At 58.1% G+C, this 21,484-nt stretch overlaps 1 protein-coding gene across 1 annotated transcript in view; it reads right to left on the reverse strand.

Moving 5' to 3' along the window:
* The window catches only part of SULF2 (sulfatase 2), an 88,731-nt gene that overhangs the window by 6,922 nt on the left and 60,325 nt on the right, over positions 1-21,484 (reverse strand). The window contains 7 exon segments of the mRNA NM_001048090.1: positions 5,286-5,478; positions 7,199-7,328; positions 7,770-7,826; positions 9,122-9,250; positions 12,631-12,806; positions 14,376-14,526; positions 19,895-20,064. Of these exon segments, the coding sequence (NP_001041555.1) occupies positions 5,286-5,478; positions 7,199-7,328; positions 7,770-7,826; positions 9,122-9,250; positions 12,631-12,806; positions 14,376-14,526; positions 19,895-20,064 (1,006 nt within the window).

A 21,484-nucleotide genomic window follows, 5' to 3' on the forward strand; every position in this document is an offset into this window, starting at 1 on the left:
AACAGGTGCTCAGCATTGCTCATCATCATCATCAGGGAAATTTGCATCAGAACCACAATGAGCTCTAGCCCCTCACCTGTTGGAATGGCTGCCATCAGAGACAGGAACTAACCGGTCCTGGGGAGGACGGGGAGAGGGAGCCCTCCGCACTGCTGGTGGGATTGTAAACTGGGGCAGCCACCGTGGAAACCAGTACGGAGGGTCCTCAAAAAGTCAAAAATAGACTGCCATAGGATCTAGCAGTTCCATTTCTGAGTGTTTATCTAACAGAGGACGTCAGCACCGTCTTGTTTGCAGCATATTTACAGCAGCCGAGACATGGAGACCAGCTAAGTGTCCTTCAGTGGATGGATGGTACAGAAAGTGTGTGTGTGTGTATGTGTGTGTATGATGGAATATTAGCCATTAAAAAAAATGAAATTCTGGGGACACCTAGGTGGCTCAGCAGTTGAGTGTCTTGTCTTTGGCTCAGGGCGTGATCCCAGGGTTCTAAGATCGAGTCCCGCACTGGGCTCCCTGTGAGGAGCCTGCTTCTCCCTCTGCCTGTGTCTCTGCCTCTCTCTCTCTGTCTCTCATGAATAAATAAATAAAATTTAAAAAAATTCCAAAAAAAAAAAAAAGAAACTTTGCCCTTTGCAATAACATGGATGGACCCAGAGGGTATATGTTAAGTGAAACAAGTTAGACCTAGAAAGACACATATCACCTGATCTTGCTAATATATGGAATCTAAAAATAAACCAAAACCTAAAAAATCCTGAGCTCACAGATACAGAGAACAGATTGGTGGTTGCTGGAGGCGTGGGGTTGGGAGTGGGCGAAATGGGTGAAGGAGCTCAAAAGTTATAGAGTGAGTGAGTCCCGGGAATGCCATGTAGGGGATGGTAACTATAGTTAATAATCGTATAGTTAATAATAGCTATAGTTAGTAATACTCTTGCATTTTTGAAAGTTTCTAAGAAACATTTTCAAAATTTTAATAATAAAAAAACTTGAGAAGGTATGGTGATGGATGCTAACTACTTATTGTGATCATTTTGCAATGTCTGCAATATCGAATCACTATGTTGCATACCCCAAACTAGTACGTTATGTGTCAAATTACACCTCAATGAGAAACTAAGAGACTAAAAAACCCTATTAATTTGAACCAGAAAAGAAGCAAAGCTGGGTAGCACGTCCTCCTGGATAGAAAAGGGAGCAGCTTAGGGAGGGTCTCTTAGCTTCGGCGTCTCACTGGCAGGTGGGAGCTGGACGCTCTCCTGGGCTGGGCAGTGAGACAGGGCAGGGCGCATTTTTTCCAGGCTCTAAGTCGGCTACTGAAAACGGAGGGAAATCCGGGCCTGTGGGCTAAAGCCAGAGCCCGGATTTCTTGCATCTTCTACTAAAAAGACACATTTGATCAAGTTGCTGACATTTGAGAACAGCAGGGATGGGGGGTCATGTAGGAGTGCAGATTCTCAGGTTCTGAAGGGAGAACCAAAGAAGTGGCTGCCCGCCCCGGGCCCCCGGGTGTAGACGGGCGGCCCGTTCTCCTGCTCCCGTAGTGTCCCCCGCCCTCGGATCTGCACGCCCCGCTCAGGTCTGGCCCTGCGGAGCATCGTCTGACCCCGCTGGTCTGCTCCTGCTGGAGCATCTTTCTGGAGAAGGGCCTGGAGCCCCGCAGGGCCCCGCTTCTGCTGGGCTCCCCGTGGCCACTAGGGGGCGCCCGAGGCCCGAGGACGGGGCTCGCGCTCCTGGGCGGGCTCCTGCGGGGCCCACTCCTGCCACATGTTTATTATCTTTCTTTTTCAGACTCTTTCTCTGAGTCACACGGGCCAAAAGATCCGGGGGCCCAGGTCCGGCGTGGGGAGGGGGGTGTCTCTTAGCCAAACCGTGGGCCTTTCCTGGCCCCAGGAGGCTGTGTCCTTGGCCTGTTCCTCCCGGAGGCCACAGCTCTGGGACCCCTGATGCCTGATGTCCCTGCGGGGCGGCTCATACCTGCCCACGAGCGCCCCCAAGGAGACCCACCCGCTTCTCCCTGCCCCTTTGTCTTGGTGCTCAGGAGCCAGTGCTCTGGATTTCCCACCTCCACCGCCCCAGCCACGAACCCAGAGGTCCCCAAGCTTCGGCCTCAGGCCGAGTGGCCCTCCGCCCGGTCTGGTACATAAGCTGCTGAGTCCATGGCTCTTTCCTGGCTCCAGTGACAATCGAGAAGTTGAGAGGCTGTTGAGCCTCCCAAGCCTCAAATATTTACTCTCGGGTCCTTTACAGACCAGGCTGTGTGAACCTTTCCCTGGACTTGAAGCCACACTCCTCGCCCTCCTGGTCACCCTCGTGGGGGTTGTTCCCAGGGTCCCAGGGGCGCCCCCGCCAACCCCCACACTGGGAACCGAGGGCCTCACAACCCCGTGGCCAAGGGCAGGGGCTCTGGAATCTGACCGCTCGGGTGCGAATCCTGAGCAAATGTGTGACCCCCGCCAAGCTGGTTAACGCCTGTGTTCTCACGACGGTCCCCACCCTGCAGGGCTCTTTGGAGGATGATGTGAACAGAACCCGTACATTGCTGCAGCGCTCTGTGGTTCGGGTCCCGGCAGCTGGGACGTCCTTGTCCAAGGTCACAAGCTGGGCCTGTCCACCTCCCCGGGCCTGGAAAACCGTGTGCCGAGCAGCCCGCTCTCGGGGGCTGGGACCCACGGGGCCCGTGTGCTCCCTCTCCCCAGACTGAGAACACGCACAGGACCCGCTCCTTCTCCACACTCGGCTCTCACGTAAGTGTCAGCCAGCGGCCCACCCTGGGGCGGCCACCCGTCTCCCCCGGCCACGCCACTGTTTCACGTCCTCCACGAATGTGACACCGAGGGAAGTGACCTTGCTTACACCTCGTCTCACCCACGAGGCCCGGCCTGCAGCTCCCTCAGCACCTGGCACCTGGCAGGGCTGCCGATGTGTTGGGAGCCTAAGTGAATAGACACGGGCCGCCCGGGCCGGCGGGCCCCGCCTGGCTTCCCCGCACCAACTGGCATCCCAGTGATCACGGCCAGCTGGGGTCTGAGCTGCTCTAACCCACCTGCTCGGCGACCGGTGCGCGGGTCAGAGGAGGGCGGGGAGCCACCGAGCCTGCCGCCTGACACCGGGTCTCTAATTAGGCTACAGCGGGGAACCGTTCAGCCTCAAGGAGGGAAATAAGCCGGCACAAGAGGACGCTGCACGATTCCACCTGTATGAGGTCCCTACAGCACTCAGACCCCCAGAGATGGCGACGCAAGGGTGGTGGCCAGGGATGGGGGGTGAAGGGGGAGTTTCAGTCTAATGGGGACAGAGTTTCGGTGTTGCAAGATGAGAAGAGCTCTGGGGATGGATGGTGGTGATGGTGGCACAGCAGTGTGGATGTGCTTAATGCCACTCAACTGTGCACCAAAAAACAGAGGGGCGCCTGGGGGGTGGTGTAGTCGGTTGAGTGTCCGACTCTGGGTTTCAGCTCAGGTTGTGATCTTGGGGTTGTGGGATCGAGCCCTGCACTGGGCTCCGTGCTCAGCGGGGAGTCTGCTTGAGATTCTCTCTCCCTTCTCCCTCTGCCCCTCCTCCCACCCATGCTTTCTCTCAAATAAATAAATCTTAAAAAAAAAATAGTGAGAATGGTAAACTTTATGTTAGGTGCATTTTATCACTATTAAGAACAAAACACCTAGATCTAAAATCTCCAATCAGGCTTCTCTTGTTCCTGGGTCAGGGGGCTGGAGAAGGGGCGGCAGGGAAACTGCCCAGCTCTGGAGGGGGCACCGCTGGGCCAGCTGGCCGGGTCTCCCCGAGAGCGAGGCCTCGCACCCAGCGGCCTTGGAGCATGCTGCAGGCACAGGTGCGTTCTGGGGGGAGCTGAACCTCAGTGGGCCACAACTGGCCCGGAGTGACGGGAGTTTTGCAGTCGGATGGAAGGGGACTTGGGGTCCTCGCTCTCTGCTCCGTGGCTCTCTAATGGCCTGTCTTCCTCGGCCCCGGCTGGGAGCTCCTTCCACTGGGATGGGGGCTCCTCCCCACTCATCCAGAGCACGGTTGATTCTGATTATTCGAGGGAGTTATGTTCTGTAAGGTCACCTGAACACTGAGCTAGGTGACACGACACCGCTGCTCCTAGGGGAAATGTGGGGTTGGGGTCCCGCGAGCCTCTGGTCATAGCATGTTTGTCCACTGTCAAGACAGGACCTTGTTTTATGTGTATTTCTGTTTAAAGACACCTCATTTAATGTATTGTTAATTCTGGGATCCCTGGCTGGCTCAGTGGCTGAGCGCCTGCCTTTGGCTCGGGTCGTGATCCCAGGGTTCTGGGATTGAGTCCCGCATCGGGCTCCTATGTCTCTGCCTCTCTCTTCGTGTGTCTCTCATGAATAAATAAATACAGTCTTTAAAATCTATCTATATATATATAGTTAATTATTCTTTAACACCGAACCCCAGCCAACAGCACCAGAAGTAAGCTAATCTGACACACCCAGGTGCGTCTTCTCCTTAGGGCGCATCTCAGCCTTCCCGTGCTCGGGACACCACACAGCACGTCAGCACCATGCCGAACAGTGAAATCACCGAGCAAAAGCACAAAGTGACGAAACGTGACACCAAACAGACGTGAAAGAGATGCTCATCACACGCGGTACGAGAGCTAAAGCCGGAGCAGAGCGCTGCCTCGTTCGGGCTCAGCTGGGAGCCTGCACGCTGGTGGCTCAAAACTTTCTGCCGCTCTGCTCATGCGGTAAATGATGAAGAAGCACCCTGAGTACTGATTTGGGGGCTACAGGGAGATCTTAGAGGGAGGCAATCCACAAATAATGGGGATCGACCGTGTCAAACAGCTCTGCTTTCCAGAAACGTCCAGAGCCTGATCCCTTCTTCCTGCAGCCTGGGCCGAGCACCAAGGCTTCTCACCAGCTCTCCCAGCTGCCCTCCTGGCCTCCCCCCCCCCGCCCCGCTTCTGCTCCCAACCCTGCACAGCCCACCCAAGCGGCAGCTGGAGGGTCCCTTGAACACGCAAATCTGACCTCGGCTCCTCTGCTCCCAACGTCCGACGGCTTGCTGCAGAGGAAGGGCCGCCCTGGGCCCTGTGAGGCCCTGGGCCCTCTCCCGTCCCCCTTCACAGGGAGCGTGCTCCCACATTCTCTCCCCACTGGACCGGCAGGCCCTGTGTCCCTGCTCCTAGGGGCCACCTGGCCCTGGTGACATGCGTCCACAGGACTGTTTGAAAGAGCAGATGAGCGTGCCTCCTGCCCCCTCCTGCCCCTCCTGCCCCCTCCCGGCCCCGGGGCCACACTCACTCTTCTTGAAGAGCTTCTTCCTGCGGCCGGCCAGGCTGAGCTTGTAGTCCCCGGTGTCGCAGGCACAGGTCTCGCTGCCCTGCGCGTAGTACTTGGGCACCAGGTTGGAGAGGGCCCTGCCCCCCAGGCGCGCGGGGCCCTTGCACTTATGCAGCTTCAGCTTCCCCGAGGCGTCCTCCACGCACTGCCACTTCTGCAAGACACGCGAGGGCCTCAGGCTCCCGGGCCTTGGTGGCCTCCACCCCGCTGCCATCCCCCGGGGAGCACCCCCTGCGGGTCTCGGCCTTGGCCTTCCTGGAACTGCGTGTTCAGTGATGGACGGACACACGTCTGCGTGGGAGGAGCACGGCAGGGACCCGGGCTGGGGAGGGCACTCCTGGAAGGGGCAGTGCCAGCACGCTTAGGGCCTCAGCCGCCTGGGGTGGCTCGGCCAGCAGGGCCACGACTGTCCTGCCCCGGGGGGTGACTGTTGGGACGGGGGGTCCTGGAGGCTGCAGCTGGGGCGAGGGACGGACGCCTCCCCAGCTGCTCCGGGCCCCACCTCCAGGGATTTTGTCCTTTGGGGTAAACAACATGCTCTGATCATGTTCTGAAGCTGCTGCTATGCCCCCATCCCGCCCTGGGACTGCCTGACCCCCCAATCTGGGCCGGGGGATGGGGGAGAAGTGCACCGAGGGGGACGGAACAGTCCAGGGGAACCAGGGCCCCCGGCCCCTCAGTCCCTGTAGCTCAGAACTGAAATTGGAACCACTTCGGGCATCTCCCCCGCACGCAGCTGCAGGACGGCAGGGCTTTCTGCTGGGGACATTTAGGGACCTTTGGGGCCAGGGCTCTAGGGCCTGGAACCTCGCTCGGCAGCAAAGGGAGCAGCATCACCCACAGCTCTTGTCCAGGGCACAGAGTGGCCTCTTCCCAGACAGTACGTCCCCCCACATGGGGTAGGGGGGCCCGGGGGCTCAGCAACAACGGGGGGAAGGGGCACGGTCATGGGATGGCCCGGCCCTAATTCTGAGTCTAGCAAGAAGGAGCCACCTGCATGGGGCCCACCTGGGCCTCGGAAGCCTCGTGGCTGCTGGTGAGAAAGGGGACACGGAGGCCTGTTTGCCTTGCACTAGTGGGCGGGGGACCGAGGCGGGGACGCGCGGCCTGCACCCCTCGGCCGGGCCACCCTCCCTGCTCCCTGTGCCCTTCGGCCCTGCCCTCCCGCCCCCTCCAGAGCCCGCCTCGGCCTTCCAGGCCTCAGGAAGGCCGAGCACAGACCCTTCTAACACCCGTCACAGCTCCTGCCATCTAACGTCACAGCTCCTGCCATCTTACTGTGCGGTGGCGAGGTTCTTGGCAGTTCTCCTGCAATCAGCTCACTTTTTAAAAACCTCATTTATTTAAAAAGGCAACTTCCTATTTCTCATCTAAATGGAAAGCCAGCAGGAAGAGGCAGTGAAGTGACAGCAAGGGGACTAAGATCTGGGGCATCGTGTGTGTGCAGAGGCCGCAGCGGCTCCGTGAAAGTGGCTGAGCAGGGGCTGCGGGGAGCTGGAGCCACATTCGCCCACACGGCACTTCTCCCACGTCTGAGTGTCACCTGTGCCACCAAGTGTCACCTGGGGTGTCACACATCAGCAAAACACCATACCCTGGAGGCCCTGACCTCACCAACTCTGTGGACTGGGGGCCTGAGGGCCAGCCTGGGGAAGGTCAGCCTGGGAAGGGCCAGCCTGGGGGAGGGATGGCCTGGGGGGCATAGCCAGGGGGAGGGACAGCCCAGAGGAGGGATAGTGGTGGGGGGGGGGAGGATAGCCCGGGGAGGGACAGCTTGGGGGAGGGACAGCCCGGGGGGAGGGGACGGCCTGGGGGAGGGACAGCCCTGAGATGGAAGGGAGGACAGGAGGCCCCGCAGCGGCCCGCCGCCTCACCTGGCCCAGCTGCTCACAGGCCGTCTGGTACTCGGCGCGCTGACACAGGTCTTTCACGCGCTGGTATTTGGGCAGGAAGTTCTCCTCTTGAGCGTCCACCTTGTCATTGTCCCTCTTGTGGAGCAGTTTGCTGCGGGGCAGACAGTGGGACGTGCAGCTGGCCTCCACGCTCCGGAGGAGGAGGAGTGTGACCCCCCCACAAGCGGGGTACCCCACGCGCACCCTCCCCCCGGGGGCGCTGTCATCACGGAGGACAGGAGTCCGGCCTGGCCACACCTCCTGGTTGTTCAGAGGCTTACAATGTGGGAACTTTATAAGAAACCTCCCAGATGGCAGGAGTCGGGAAGAAATTAGAGAACTTTTCAGCCCTGGTGGAGGCGGGACAACACGTCTGGAGGGACATGTGGTCTTCAGACGCAAGTTCTGCATCAACCACGGGAAGGGTGAACGGGCTTCCTTCCAGGAAGTTGTCCAGGGGGCTGCGGACACTAACTCTCCCACCCCACGGGCACAGGTGGGGCTGCGGGGAGCTTCCTGGGAGGGGCAGTGGGCCCCAGGACCCGGCACTCACCCTCTCTCCACCAGGAAGGAGTCCCGCCAGACCCTCATCTTCTTTTTCAAGTGAAACCTGGGAGGGAAGCACATGTCCACCTTCTCATCAATGTGGGGGCCTCACGCCTCCCCCCACTCCCAAGAAGCAGGGAGGTGCCTGGGTCCATGATCGGCACAGACCCAGGGCTCTGGGGGCCGTCGGGGTGAGGGGGCCCAGCGGGGTGCCGGGAGGGCTCCAGAAGCTCACAGCCCCACACTGAGCAGAGCTGCATCCTCCCTGGAGACGCAGGTCTGAAGGCACATGGGGCGGAAATGGGCAGGGTCAAAGGTTTTTGGGTTTTGCGGGGTGGGGGGGGTGGGGGGGGGTGGGGGGGGTGGGGTGTATCCTCTTTGATCCTTTGCGGTTGGACTCGTGCAATCAGAGTGTGCGTTTCATAGGATCTCACTCTACTGCTGTTTCCCAGGCAGGGGCTCAGGCTGCCAGCGGAAGCTTCCACCCTGCACCCGACTCCCAGGTGTCCTGGCTCCCCACCCAGCGCCCCTGCTGACCCAAATGCGCTGCTTTACGCCCGCACAGCTCAGAAAACCCCCTAGTCAAACGGAGGAGGCCCAGAGAGGGGTCCCCCCTGCAGGGCGGCCAGATGTGGATGGGAGGTGCCAGGGCTGCAGGCGGGGAGGGCAGGTGAGGCCCCAGTCGGGGCGGCTGGCGCGGCGGGCACTCACAGAGCGGCCCCCAGGTGGCGCTGCTGCCACGCCAGGCCCCACGGCGCTCACCTTCCCACCGTCTAGTTGCTGTTCCCATGACCGGGCCGGGCCCCCTTCTGCTGCCAGGACGCCTAGGTCTGTGCCCGGGACACCAGCTGGCATTAAAGCCCAACGGGCAGTGAGGGGCGCGCAGCCCCCCCCCGCCCCGACCAAATGCCCAGAGTGGGCCCCACACTCGCTGAGGCGGCCAGCCAGGCGCTCCACATCTCTGGGAGCATTTGCTTTGGTAAAATGGGATCATAGCAATGCCCCCCCCCCCCCCCCCCCCCCCCCCGCCTCCCGTCACTGTGATGATCAAAATGGTAAATCCTCCGCGAAGTCCTCAGAGCAAGGAAATGGCTAATGAGCGTTCACGCCTGCTGTTATGAAGTTTTACAGGGTTGTAGCCCGAGAGGGTCGTCAACGGGTCGCCCTGGCCGTAACCCGGAGGGGAGGATGGAACCTTAGGGAGAGAACATCCTTCTTTCCCGTGGCAGGTAAGTCGGCGGGATCGGGGACCCCAGAGCCCCAGCTCCTGACTCTTGGGGATGCGCCCCTCTCAGACCCACGAAGTGCGGAGAGCCGGGCACCCCTACCCCCCCGCACCAGCCCCGCTCCCCTCCTCACCGATTCACAGGCCGTTCTGTATCCAGCAGCTTGAGGATGGACTTCCCATCCATATCCGAGGGGATGTCTAGACCGGCGATGTCCAGGATGGTGGGGGCCAGGTCGATGTTGAGGACGATGTGGGGATTCCTGGGGGAGAGGGGGACGAGAGGACTGGGCCACCCGGGCAGTGGTGCCCAAGCCTCGCTTGGGAGAAGGGTGGCCGGAGGGATGGAAGTGGCCAGGGGCCCACGCCCTGAAGGTGGGGAAGCTGTGATCTTGTCCCTCTCCAGCACCCCAGGACTCAAGGCTCCCATCTGCAGCCCCAACTCAGTGGAACCCCCAGGCCTCTCCACCCTGCACCCCCTGTGCCCTCCACACATACCACAGGTACCAGGATTAACAGGCCTCCACCTGGCCGCTGCTTCTGCTGGGGACGTCCTCCCTGCCTCCCACTACCCGAACACAGGACTCCCACCTTTAAGAGCCACTCTAGACCTTGGACCTGCCCCCACACCTGTCTCTGATGCAAACCCTGGCCCATTGCTCTTCTTGGCCAGGCCTCAGGGCCTTGGTCCTCGCTGTTCCCTCTGCTGGAACATTCTTCCTCCAGATGCCAGAGTAACTTTCTCCCCCACCCTGAGTTCTTTGTTCAACAGTTACCACAGAAGCCCGTGACAGCCTCCGAGGGGCCCCACGACCCGTGCCCTCCAGCCTGCACACCTTTGTGTGCGCCACCCCTTCACCCCCAAGGGGTGAGTGGGCCAAGCCAACAGGATCCGATAAAGGTGATGAGACGCCACACGGTGGGGACGTTACATGCTACACAACTTCATCTTGCCAGCTGTCCCTTTGTCTCCTTTCCCCTCGGTTGGCTGTGAAGATGCAGGCTGCCCTAGTTCACCAGACCCCTAGGAGGATGCGTGGTGAATATTCTGGGAGGCAGGCGCTGTGACGTCAGGTCCTCTGCTGGCACCTGAACGACCTTCCCCGGCCCAGCCTCCAGCCCTGCCGAGTCCTGCCTGCAGCCTGAGCAGAGGACCACGCTGAGCTGGGCCGACTGCTGAGCCAGGGAAACTGCGAGATACCACAGTGTGTTGTTTACTTGCTCACTTTGTAACGCTTTGTTACGCAGCATAGATTACTATCACGAGGCCCTTCCCGGCTCCTGCCGCTGCCCTGAGGCCTCATCACCCCCATTTACTCTATATTTTACTCATATGCCTGGTTTATTGTCTGTTGCCTGTTTAGAATCTAATCGGAAAGCAGACGCTTCCGTCTGTCTTGCTCACTTCTGTATTCCCAGCACTTTTACACTTAGAATACACTGGGGCTGCTCAGGAAGGGTTAGCCTAGCAAATTCTGTTATTTATCTCTACCATGCGTCTGTCACTTCTCCTGTCTCCTGTTTCCACCTGCAGGTGTTCCCAGTGTGGTGGCAGGTGCCCCGAGGGAGGTGCTCAATGCAGGGGTTGGCCCCTGTTGAATGAATGATAGCCACGTGGCCGCACTCCCCATCCAGGTGGCTTGGTGTCCCCCACCCTATTCCCTGGAGTTGAGAGGCAGGCCTGGGTTTTAGGATTTCAGTTGTCTCCTCCTCCTCCCCCCAGCCCAGCACCTTGTGGACACTGGACAGGCAGCCAGGTGTGCTGGGAGGGCTGCAGGGGGTGAGGCCGCCTGGAGGAGGTGCCCGAGGGCGTGACAACTTAATCTGTCAGGTGGAGGGAGCTGGAGAAGACTGCTGGGTAAGCAGGCACCGAGGGGAATGTTGGCAACCAGCAGATGAGTTGGCTTGAGGGTGTCCAGCGGTCCTGCTCCCCAAGACTAGGTGGGAGGCACCCCCAGCATCCAGGCCCTGCCTGGAGGGCACAGCACCCTGCTCCACCCAGATTCCACTATCTGATGTACTTGGTCTGGTCACTCAAGGTTTTCTATCGCCCCGGCTACCGTGATTGGTTCAGGGATGGACACGTGACCCAAGCCAGGCTGGTGAGAGTCAGCCTCAAGCCTTGTTGGAACCACTGCTTGGTTTCCTAAACCGATGGCTGCGAGTCACGGGGAGTCTACCACCATGAGAGAAAAGCCTGCCTGCGAACGATGCCGATTCAGACGAAGCTAGGCTCAGAGATGGAAAATGAAAGCTTCCTGATGTGATTGTGGGACTGCTGGATTCAGCCATGCCTGAAGCCAACTAGCCTTGGACTTTCCAGTTACTTTAGTTCCCATATTCCTTTCATCTCTTTTTTATTGGGTGTGGGGAAGGGAGACCTTATCTGGCTTCTGTTTTTGCAACCAAAGGCATCCTAGCCTTCAGCCCCAAGCCTGCCATTAGCACTTTCTTTCTCTTGTCCATGTGGGGTGTGGTTTGGGGTCTTCTGAACCAGATCAGAGACTCTGAGGCTGACCAAACCCGTAAGGTCAATGCCTGTAGAGTCTTTAGTGGGTCAAATTCATTCTTTCCATTTACAGGGAAGGCTCAGGGTTGCAGAGCGGCAGGAGCAGAGGCTGCCTGGGTTAAGCTCCCAGCTCCTTCCCGGCCACAGCACGTGAGCTCGGGCAGCCTCAGCTCTGTGCGTCCCCACTAAACGGGGTCACAGCAGCGCCTACCCCGCGGGGTTGTTGGGGTGCTCACATGACTTACGCGGCAGACCCGGGCTGAAGAACAGCTGGATAAGCATGCCTCATATCGTAGCTCTCCTGACACGGGAGCCTGAGATCCAGCGACAGGGAGGGATTTGTTGAGGCGGGCAGCAGGGAGTGACGGGCCTAGCCTTGAACCCACACAAGCCACCTTCTAGAACTGCCTCCAAGCATTCCTTCCAAGGGATGGAAGTCAGGCCACAGAAGTGTCTTAATAGCAATTTATCTGCCTTTCAGAAAACCATTTGAGTTGGTCTCCATACTATGGGGATCTGAGGAAGCTGCTGCTACGATCACCTGCCTTTCTATCCTCTCCTTGCCCTAGATGTGGCATTTTTGGGGCCAGAACATGGCATCTCAAAGGTTGGCCCAAGGACGATGCTGGTTGAGGGCCCACAGTGTCCTGGAAGGAGGATGAGAGGCAAACTGCTTCCCTCTGCGCTGTGGCCGGAGCTGGCCCCCCTGACCTTGGTGGACACCCCCCGACTGAGTGGCAGGGTTCCTCCCGACAGCCGTCCCATGGATCACCCCGGCCAGACATGAACCAAGGCGGCCTTCCCACGCGCTGGTGGTGACGCACACGTAGCCCAGCTCCCTGACTCCCTGGCACACTGCCTCGCCACAATCTGTTTTCACGGATGCTAACGGCCCCTGGTCTCTCCTTCCCCAGCAGAGGGGTAGACAATGTGTCAGCACCCACCCCAGGTGACACCATCGCTGTTTCACTTGGCACCGAGGTGCACCTGCCCAAATCATGTGCCACCCAAGGAGTGGCTTGGGGCTACCCGGTTGAACCACCTGCTTCTCGCCCATCCAGGAAGCCGATGGGTTGGAGCCTCCAGGCCTCCCTGGAAATGTGGGGCCCTGGGAGGGGGTGATGATGCACTTACAGTGAGCCAGCCTCCACGTTGGGGCCCCTCACGTAGAATGGGACCCTGATGTCAAACTCGTATGGCATGGACTTGCCCTTCACTAGGCCGAACTGACCGATGTGGTAGCCGTGGTCGGCGGTGTAGACAATGTAGGTGTTGTCCAGCTCGCCTGTCTCAACCAGCATGTTGTAGATCTGAAATGCAGGCGGGGCGGTGAGGGCACAGGGAAGGGCAGTGGGCACCGTGAGTCCTGCTGGCCTGGCCTCCCCGAGGGAGAGGAGGAACACGTGCTCCCGGGTCCCTCCCTGGCTCTGGATTTCCGCTGCACCCCACTGCTCAAGGGGGTCCCTGTGATGGATGCATTTATAACTGCAGCCTCCCCACCGCCTGTTGCTTCCTGCCCCCCTTCTTCACAGTGCTTCTCTTCTTCTATCTCTTATGCATGTTTGTGGCTCATCTTCCCCTGAGTTAGAATGGGGGCTCTTGGAGGGCTGGGGCTCCAGGAGGGCGGGGGCTCCTTCACCTTGCTGCCTGCTGCATCCCATGGCACTGGCACGCAGCCAATGCTGCTGAATGAACGAATGAATGAATGAATGAATGAATGGCTGAAGGTGGACTGCGGCCTGGGGCAGGCATTGGTGATCTACAACAGTGCCGTCTGACAGAACTTTCTGTGGTGCTGGCAATGTCTGTATCTGTGCTGTCCCATATGGCAGCCACCAGTTGCATGCGGCTACTGAACACTTGCATGCGGCTATTACGCCCAAGGCACTGAATTTTAAACTGTATGGATTTTAATTAAATTTAAACAGCCATGGTGTGCCTGGGTGGCTCAACTGGTTAGGTGCCTGACTCTTGATCTTGGCTCAGGTCTTGATATCACCGTTGTCAGTTCAAGCCCCATACTGGGTTCCACGCTGGGTGTGGAGGCTACTTAAAAAAAAAAAAAATTAAATAGCCATGGATAAATAAAAAAATTTTTTTAAAGATTTATTTGTCTATTTATTCATGAGAGACACAGAGAGACAGGCAGAGACACAGGCAGAGGGAGAAACAGGCTCCCTGCAGGGAGCCCGATGTGGGACTCGATCCCAGGACCCTGGGATCATGCCTTGAGCCAAAGGCAGATGCTCAACTGCTGAGCCACCCAGGCATCCCTAAAAAAATTTATATAACCATACGATGGAATACTGTTCAGCCATGAAAAGGAAGATGCGTGCTACCACATGGATGAATTCTGAAAATGTGATGCTGAGTGCAAGACCTCAGACCCAAAAGACCTTGTAATGTGTGAATCCACTGATTGGAAGTGTTCAGAAGAGGCAGGTGCACAGAGACACCAAGCAGGCTGGTGGCTGCCTAAGAAGGGTGAGGCAGCCCGGGGGGTGATGGCTAAGGGCCTTGGGGCTCCTTTCTGGGGTGATGATCATGTTCTAAAGTTGACTGTGGTGACCACACAGCTCTGCCAGTATATTCAAACCACCGAACAGCACATGTTGAGTGAATAATATAGTATGTGAATTTATCTCAAAGCTGCTAAAAAATGTGAGAAGCCCCACGTGGCTGCCGTTCCAAACAGAACAGACCTGGCAGGGAGGTGTCACGAAGGCAGAGGCCTTGTCAGGACCGCTCACGGCCACTTCCCTGGGCCGTCACACTGCTTGCTCATCCTGCCTCTGTCTCCCTTCCTCTGCTGCTGATGACACTCTGAACTGGGTGAGGGTGGGGAGGGCTTGGAGCTTCGGGGGGTGGTGGTGGCCTACCGTCTCCATGGAGTCGTCCACCGACATGAGGGTCTGCAGACGCTTCCGCTGCAGCATGTTGGTGAACTCCATGTGGATGGGCTTCATGGGCCCCGTGTAGCGCATGATCCAGTGCTTGTCGGGGTTGGGCGCGTAGTTGTAGCTTGGTGTGCTGTGGGCAAACACGTGCCCAAGTCAGGCCAGGTGTGGGCTCACCTGCAGGCCCCAGGTCCCCAGCCCCCCAGGTCCCTAAGTCCCCAGGTCCCCAGCCTCCCAGCTCCCCAGCCTCCCAGGTCCCCAAGTTCCCAGCCTCCCAGGTCCCCAGGTTCCCAGCCTCCGAGGTTCCCAGGCCCCCAGGTCCCCAGCTTTCCAGGTTCCCAAGTCCCCAGGTTCCTAGCCCCCCAGTTTCCCAGCCTTCCAGGTCCCTAGCCCCCCAGGTCCCCAGGCCCCCAGCCCCCCAGATCCCCAGCCGCCTAGCCCCCAAGTCCCCAGCCCCATAGGTCCCCAGCCCCCCCGTTTCCCAGCCTCCCAGCTCCCCAAGTCTCCAGGTCCCCATCCTCCCAGGTCCCTAGCTCCTTAGCCCCCCAGGTTTCTAGCCCCCCCATCCCCCCAACCTCCCAGGTCCCCATCCCCCCAGTTCCCCAGCCCCCCAGCCTCCCAGGTCCCTAGCCCCCCAAGTCCCCAGCCTTCCAGGTTACTAGCCCTCCAGGTCCCCAGCCCCTCAGGTCTCCAGCTCCCTGGTCCCCAGCCCCCTAGCCTTCCAGGTTCCCAGCCCTCCAGGTCCCCATCCCCCCAGCTCCCCAGGCCCCCAGGTCCCCAGTCCCCAGCCCCCCAGCTCCCTAGCCTCCCAAGTTCCCAGCCCTCCAGGTCCCCATCCCCCCAGTCCCCCAGGTCCCAGGCCTAGGCCTTCATGTCTCGGGGGAGCATCCTCCTGCCCCGTGGTGGCCCATCAGGGGCTCTGCTACCCCTTACATTGGCATTTCTGCAGCACGCGGTGCGCCTGCGGGAGGACCGGGGGTCACCCCGCCTTACGTGACCCCAAGCTACTCAGTGAGGTCAATGCCTCTGACTTGGGCTCTGCCAGCCTGCCTGCCCAGCCCTGGGGGGGTCCCTAGCACCTCCCCAGAACTGGCTCTGCTCCAAGGAGAGGACAGGCTCAGGGGGAGAGCCTGCCTGGCACGGCCCGCCCTCCAATTCCCGAGCCCAATGCTGATTTGCAGGGTCCCTCGGGCAAGAGAGTTATTGTGGTTAGGGCACGACTGCAGAGTTTCCTTCTGTAATAGATTTTGGTTAAAAAAAAAAAAAAAAGGAAGAAAAAGGACGTTGGCTAAACCATCAGGTCAACACTAGTCACGGATGTGGGGCCGAAAGCGTGAGGACGGCGCTGAACACCTGTCACAAATACTCTTCCCATTTGCTCTCATCACCTGTTTGCAGAGGAGGAAACAGAAGGTCAGAGATGTTCGGGGACCTGCCCACGGTCTCAGCACGCGGGCGTTGGAGCCGGGGACCCCGTGACCTCTGCCCTGCGGACTGCTGCGGTGACGCATCACCCCGAACAAATCACCAGAACCTCCGGCTTCCATGGAGCAGCGGCCTCGTACCACGTGCTGGGCCAGCTCGAAGGGTGGCCTCCTACCATCTCCTTAACACTCAGCCTGGGAGCAGGTGCCACCTTCCCTGCCCCAGGGCACGATCCCACCACAGCCGAGCTGGGGTCTGAACTCCAGGCCGCTGCCTCCCAGTCCCCCAGGGAGGAGACCCTCCCACCCATCAGTGCTTGGCCCTAACTTTGGCCAAGTCACTCCTGCTGGAGCCTGGAGCAGCCGAAACACACAGGTGAATCTGGTTCACGGTTGTGGAAGTTTCCAGGGCATTCCGGTCATCCAGTACCCTGTCCCAAAGCCAGAGCCCCTCTGTGCGGCTCAGCTCATGCCAGGCCCCAGGATCTGAGCTCCCCCACACCCCACCGACGTGTGGGGCGTCCTGGGTGGGGTCCCCCACAAAACGGGGGATCCTTCGCGCTACTCTGGTTCCTGTCAGATCTCACCCCCTCCCCAGGCAAGGCTGAAAATAAAGGTTGAGTTTCCACTGCCTCAAGACAGAAGGCTTTTCAAAATGGCCAGGAAGGGGCGCCCGGGTGGGGGGGTGGGCGAGTGGGCGCACTCGCACTCCTTGCAGGGAGGGCGCGGAGCTCCCTCAAGCCTCGCCTGCCCTGCTAGGACCGCCCCGGCCTCTCTGGTATTCATGAGAATACCAGAGTGTTGGGGGAGGTCAGGGAGGTCAGGGAGGTCAGGAAGGTCAGGAAGGTCAGCAGCCTTCAGGCGGCAGCTCTGGGCGGCCTGAAGGTTATGGGGACCCGTTGCTACGGGCTGACTCACAAGCCTTGAGATTCTTCTGGGCTTTGCTTTGAGTCCCTGGCTGGTCTCCCGCTGCTAAATCCAGCCCGGCCCCCAGCCTCCTTTGATCAGGAGCAAGGCCTCGCTCTCCTGTGGGCTGGCTTAGGGCCTGACCCCCATGTAGAACATTCGGAGGAACAATCCCCCCCCCCCCGCCCCCACCCCAGGAACTGGGGTCTGCTGGGGGCAGGGGCAGACACAGTCCTCAGAGCTGTTTGGAAAATTGTTCCCGGAGGCCCAAGGGGCCAGATTCCAGGATGTAATTTTGAGCAATCATCTCTGAATCTATTAGATTCTATTAGGCTGGTGTCTGTCCTCCAGAACAGCGAGGGGTGGGTTTGTCAGGAGCCTGCAGAGGAGTGATTTCCAAGCCCTGTCCCTGAGCCCTCTTCGGGAGCAGGGTTGGGGGGTGGGGGGGCAAGCTCGAAGGCCACTGCCTGCTTGCCTGTCACCTGCTTGAGGCCAGGCTCTCTGGGGAGGAGGCCACATTTTCACAAGAACCCAGCCACGTGCCAAACAAAGAGGGGAAAGCCTCACCTCCTCAAGAATCTGAGGAATGTCTGGTGTGTTCACAACAGGGCCCCTAAGGCCAGCGAGCACCCCCTCTGCTCTGCGGGGGGCAGTGGGAGGAGGATCTTGTCCCCCAGCCCCTCCCTGTGCATCTGGAGCCCAGGCAACCTGACACCCACCGTGAACCTACCACAGGATGCCACACCTCGAAGGGAGCTCTGGGGGCCAGTGGGGGTCGGGGTGTGTTTGTCTGTCTGCTTCTGTGTGTACGTCTGCGTGTTTGTGTAACTACGTGTCTGCATGTTTGTGCATCTGTGTGTCTGGGTGTCTATCTCTGTTTGTATGCCTGCATATGTGTGTCTGTGTCTTCGTGTGTCCGTGTAATCGTATGTCCGTGTCTGTGTTTGTGTTTATGTGTGTATTTGTGTATCTGTTCGTATCCTTGTGTCTGTTTCTGGGTAGTCTGTGTGTGCATTTCTATACCTCTGCGTGTGTCTGTGTATCTACGTGTGTATTTCTTTGTATCTTTGTATACGTGTGTACATTTGTGTGAGTCTGCGTGTGTCTGTTTGCATCCTCGTGTGCGTGGAGCAGAGCAGGGAGTGGGTGGGGGCCCTGGGTAGGTGGACCGGGGCCACGCTGCATCGAGCAGCATCTGTGAGAGCCCACGAGGCCCACGTCAAGGACAGGACACCAGGTTTGACTGGGTGGCAGTCTGACAGGAGCCTCCGAATAGAAGGATCTGGAACTCTGACCCACCAGCAGGGCCCTGTCCCCTCCTCACCCCCCCTTGCCTGTCATAATTAAATATCCCAGCTGCAGAAGTTTCTGGTTTTTGGTTTTGTTTTGGAAATGATTATACCCCAGAGATAGGAGAGCCTTCCAAACACACCCCTAATAAGGCGACGGGGGGTTCTCTGGGTAAGTAATAGCAGGCGTTACTCATGTTCAATTTCTATAATTTTCATTTCAAAGGGAAAATAAATGAGCAGGCAATGTCAAACAATCTCATCATGAAACTCTAGGGCTGCTGGGGAGGAGGGATGCCAGTGCTTCTTTTAAAGGAGAAGCTGCAGAAGCAAAGCAGACCTGCCTTCCACCCCCACCCCCCCTGGGGGGGGGGGATGGAGCCGGGCACATGCCTCCTCCCCCCAACCCTTGGGGGTGGCTGGTGCTGCAGAGAGGCAGGGCTGGGGAGCAAGGGGGGCGCTGCAGCCCCTGGAATGTGGCTCACCACCTGCCCAATCTCCGCCCCGAAGACCAGGGGATCAGGAGGTTAGCGCACCGCCTCGTCCTCTCGGAGCCACTCTGGGCGCTGTCAGAAAGTAATTACAGCACAGGAATGAGGAGGGCAACGCGGTCTGATTATGATGAAAATTAAACACCTAGAACATTCAGGCGGATTCCAAATTGCCCTGTCCTTGTCGCCCCAATGTCACAGCAAGGGCTGCCGTGTATCACTGTGAAGCGGGAGGTGGCTAGAGGCAGAGAGAAAGAGAACTTTCCAGAAAGACTGACTAGCCAGCTGGAGGAGGAGGATGGGAGGGGTGGGCAGAGAGATGGGAGGTGCAGCTAGGGGCAGGGTTTGAATCTGGCTCTGCTGTGTACCAGCTGCAAGTTGCCTCGCCTCTCTGTGCCTCAGTCTCCTCATCTGTGAAATGGGAATAGCAGGTGTGGTAGGCAGCCTCCACAATAGCTCTCGAGGGCCCCCACTTCCCGCGAATCACACCCTGTGTAGCCCCTCCCACACTGGCAGCACCGGTCTGTGTGACCAATAGGATACAGCACCACAATGGCGTGTCACTTTTAGATTAGGTCATGGAAGACTCCATCTCAACCTCTGTGTGTTGACCCCGGGCCCCCAATCCACTCCTCTATCTTAGATCATTTGCTCTGGAGGAAGCCAGCTGGTTGCCATGTGGTGAGGACACTCAAGCAACACTATGGAGAGGCTGGCTGGTCGAGGAGCCGCCGTGTTGAGTGAACCCCGGGCTGGCAGCAGGTGGCTGCAGCCCCAGCTGACACCTGGATTAGAACCGCTGAGCTAGAACCTTCCAGACCGGCCACTCCCAGGTTCCTGACTCACACACCCTGTGACATAATACACATTTGTGTCTTTAGCGGCTCAATGTCAGGATGATTTGTTATGCAGGAATGGATAAATACACCTCGAGGGTCGTTGTGAATATTTAGGGATTTGGTGCAATGTAAGGACTCAGCTTGGAGCCTGCTGGACGGTCAAGAGCTCAGGAAAGGCTGCTGAATAGATTGTAGCCTGATGAAGCTATCGACCCCTTCTCAAAAAAAAGATTTAAAGTCCATCACATGAAACACACAGGATTACAAAGGAAACCATTATACTGCGATGCAGTTCAACGCACAGACCTCCAGGGGTGTTGGAGGACAAAAGGGTCCTGACTTGACAACATTTGCCACCTGCTTTGGTCTGTTAGCCAGGCTGGTTGGATATGTGTCCAGTGTCCCCACAGGGGAGCAATATGTTTCTGGGTTCTTTGAACCAGGAGGATTAGAGAGAAGGTACAACTTTGTCACTGTCATTACCAACCTGAAGCCTGCCCCTCCCACCTTCACGCCACCCAGCGGCTCTGCGGGCCGGGTGCCCAAGCTTACATGTGCTGAGATGCGTTGGGGAAGAGGCCTGAGTACTGGGGGGCGGAGTCTTCTGGGCCGTGGGGGGCCGCGTGGCTGATGACCATCAGGACTGGCCTGTGTGGGTACATCTTCTTGGACGTGCGGAAGAAGCTCACGCTGTCATTGGTGATGAGGTCCGTCAGGTAGTCCTGGGGGGTCGGGGAGAGACAGGAGAACTTGTGAGGAGCTGGGGCACAGCAGTGACTCAGACAGACCATCCCTGCCCTCCTGGAGCCGATCGGCAATAAAAGAGGAAGGAAAACATGGAATGTCGAATGGTGCTAATGGAGAAAAATAAGCAGAGGGAGTTAGGGAGGATCGGGGAAAAGATGCAATTTGTCATTCATTCATCACAGATACTAAAATAATCTTAGTTCACACTTTTGAGTGCTTATGCTATGCCAGGAACAGTTCTGTGTCTACTTATATCAGTTCATTTAATTCTTATATGACTGGAGAAAGTAGGTGTGATGAGAATTTTTGTTTTCCAGAACAAGAGATTAAGGCATAGGGAAGTTAAGTGAATTGCCTATTGTCACACAGCTGGTAAGTGTCACAGCCAGGCCTCCTGAGTCTTGGTTCCTAAACTTGAAGGCTTCCCAAGGCTCCAGAAATACCTTCGAACAGGTTGGTGACAGCCCTATATTCCCAGAGTGCTGTGCCGGGGACAAGGGCAGCCGGACATGTGAACACAGAATTCAGATAGTGACCATGTGTGACAGATGAAGGAAATAAACTGTGACAAAGGAGCCGGGACATAGTTAGGCTGGGGCAGTCAGGGAGGGCCTCTTTGAGGAGGTGATATTTGGGCTGAGTCCTGAGTGATGAGGAGCCGGGCACAGGAAGATCTTTATCAATGGAGTCCACCCTCAGCTGCCTGCTAAAATTCCTTGGGGGAGCTTTGCTCATGTGTGAGCCTACTCTCCCAGAGATGCTGGTTTAATTGGTGTGTGGCCTTCCCCAGGCACTGGGCTTTTCATTTTTTAAATTTAATTTTATTCTTTTAAAGATTTTATTCATTTGTTTGAGAGAGAGAGAGAGAGAGAGAGAGAGAGAGAGAGAGGGCACGCACATGGGCAGGAGGAAGCAGCAGAAGGAGAGGGAGAAGCAGGCTCCTTGCTGAGCAGGGAGCCCAACATGGGGCTCGATTCCAGGACCCTGGGATCATGACCTGAGCTGCCTTCAGCTTAACCATCTGCCACCCAGGCGCCTGGCATTGGGCTTTTTAAAAGCTCCCAGGGGTTCCAGTGTGCAGCCAGGACTGAGAATCACTGGTCTAGAGGAAGCGTTCCAGGCAGAGGAAAGGACAAATGCAGGGACTCTGAGGCAGGAAAGGAGCATGTGTGTGTTTGAGGGATGTCAGCGGGAAGTAACAGCACAAACAGGTGCAAGCAGGGGATGTCGGAAAGGTGAGACCCGCTTAGACAACGGGCAGGTGAGGGAGGAGCTGGGGGAAAAGGAATCAACGGAAGTTGAAGGCTTTAAAAGCTCAGCTAAGAAGCTGAGATCTGCCTAAACTCTTCTTGAACTTGCTAAAAGCTTTTCGTTGCTAATCTCTCGAGAAGGTAA

Source organism: Canis lupus, chromosome 24, assembly GCF_011100685.1.
Source record: "Canis lupus familiaris isolate Mischka breed German Shepherd chromosome 24, alternate assembly UU_Cfam_GSD_1.0, whole genome shotgun sequence".
Classification (NCBI taxonomy): Eukaryota; Metazoa; Chordata; class Mammalia; order Carnivora; family Canidae; genus Canis; species Canis lupus.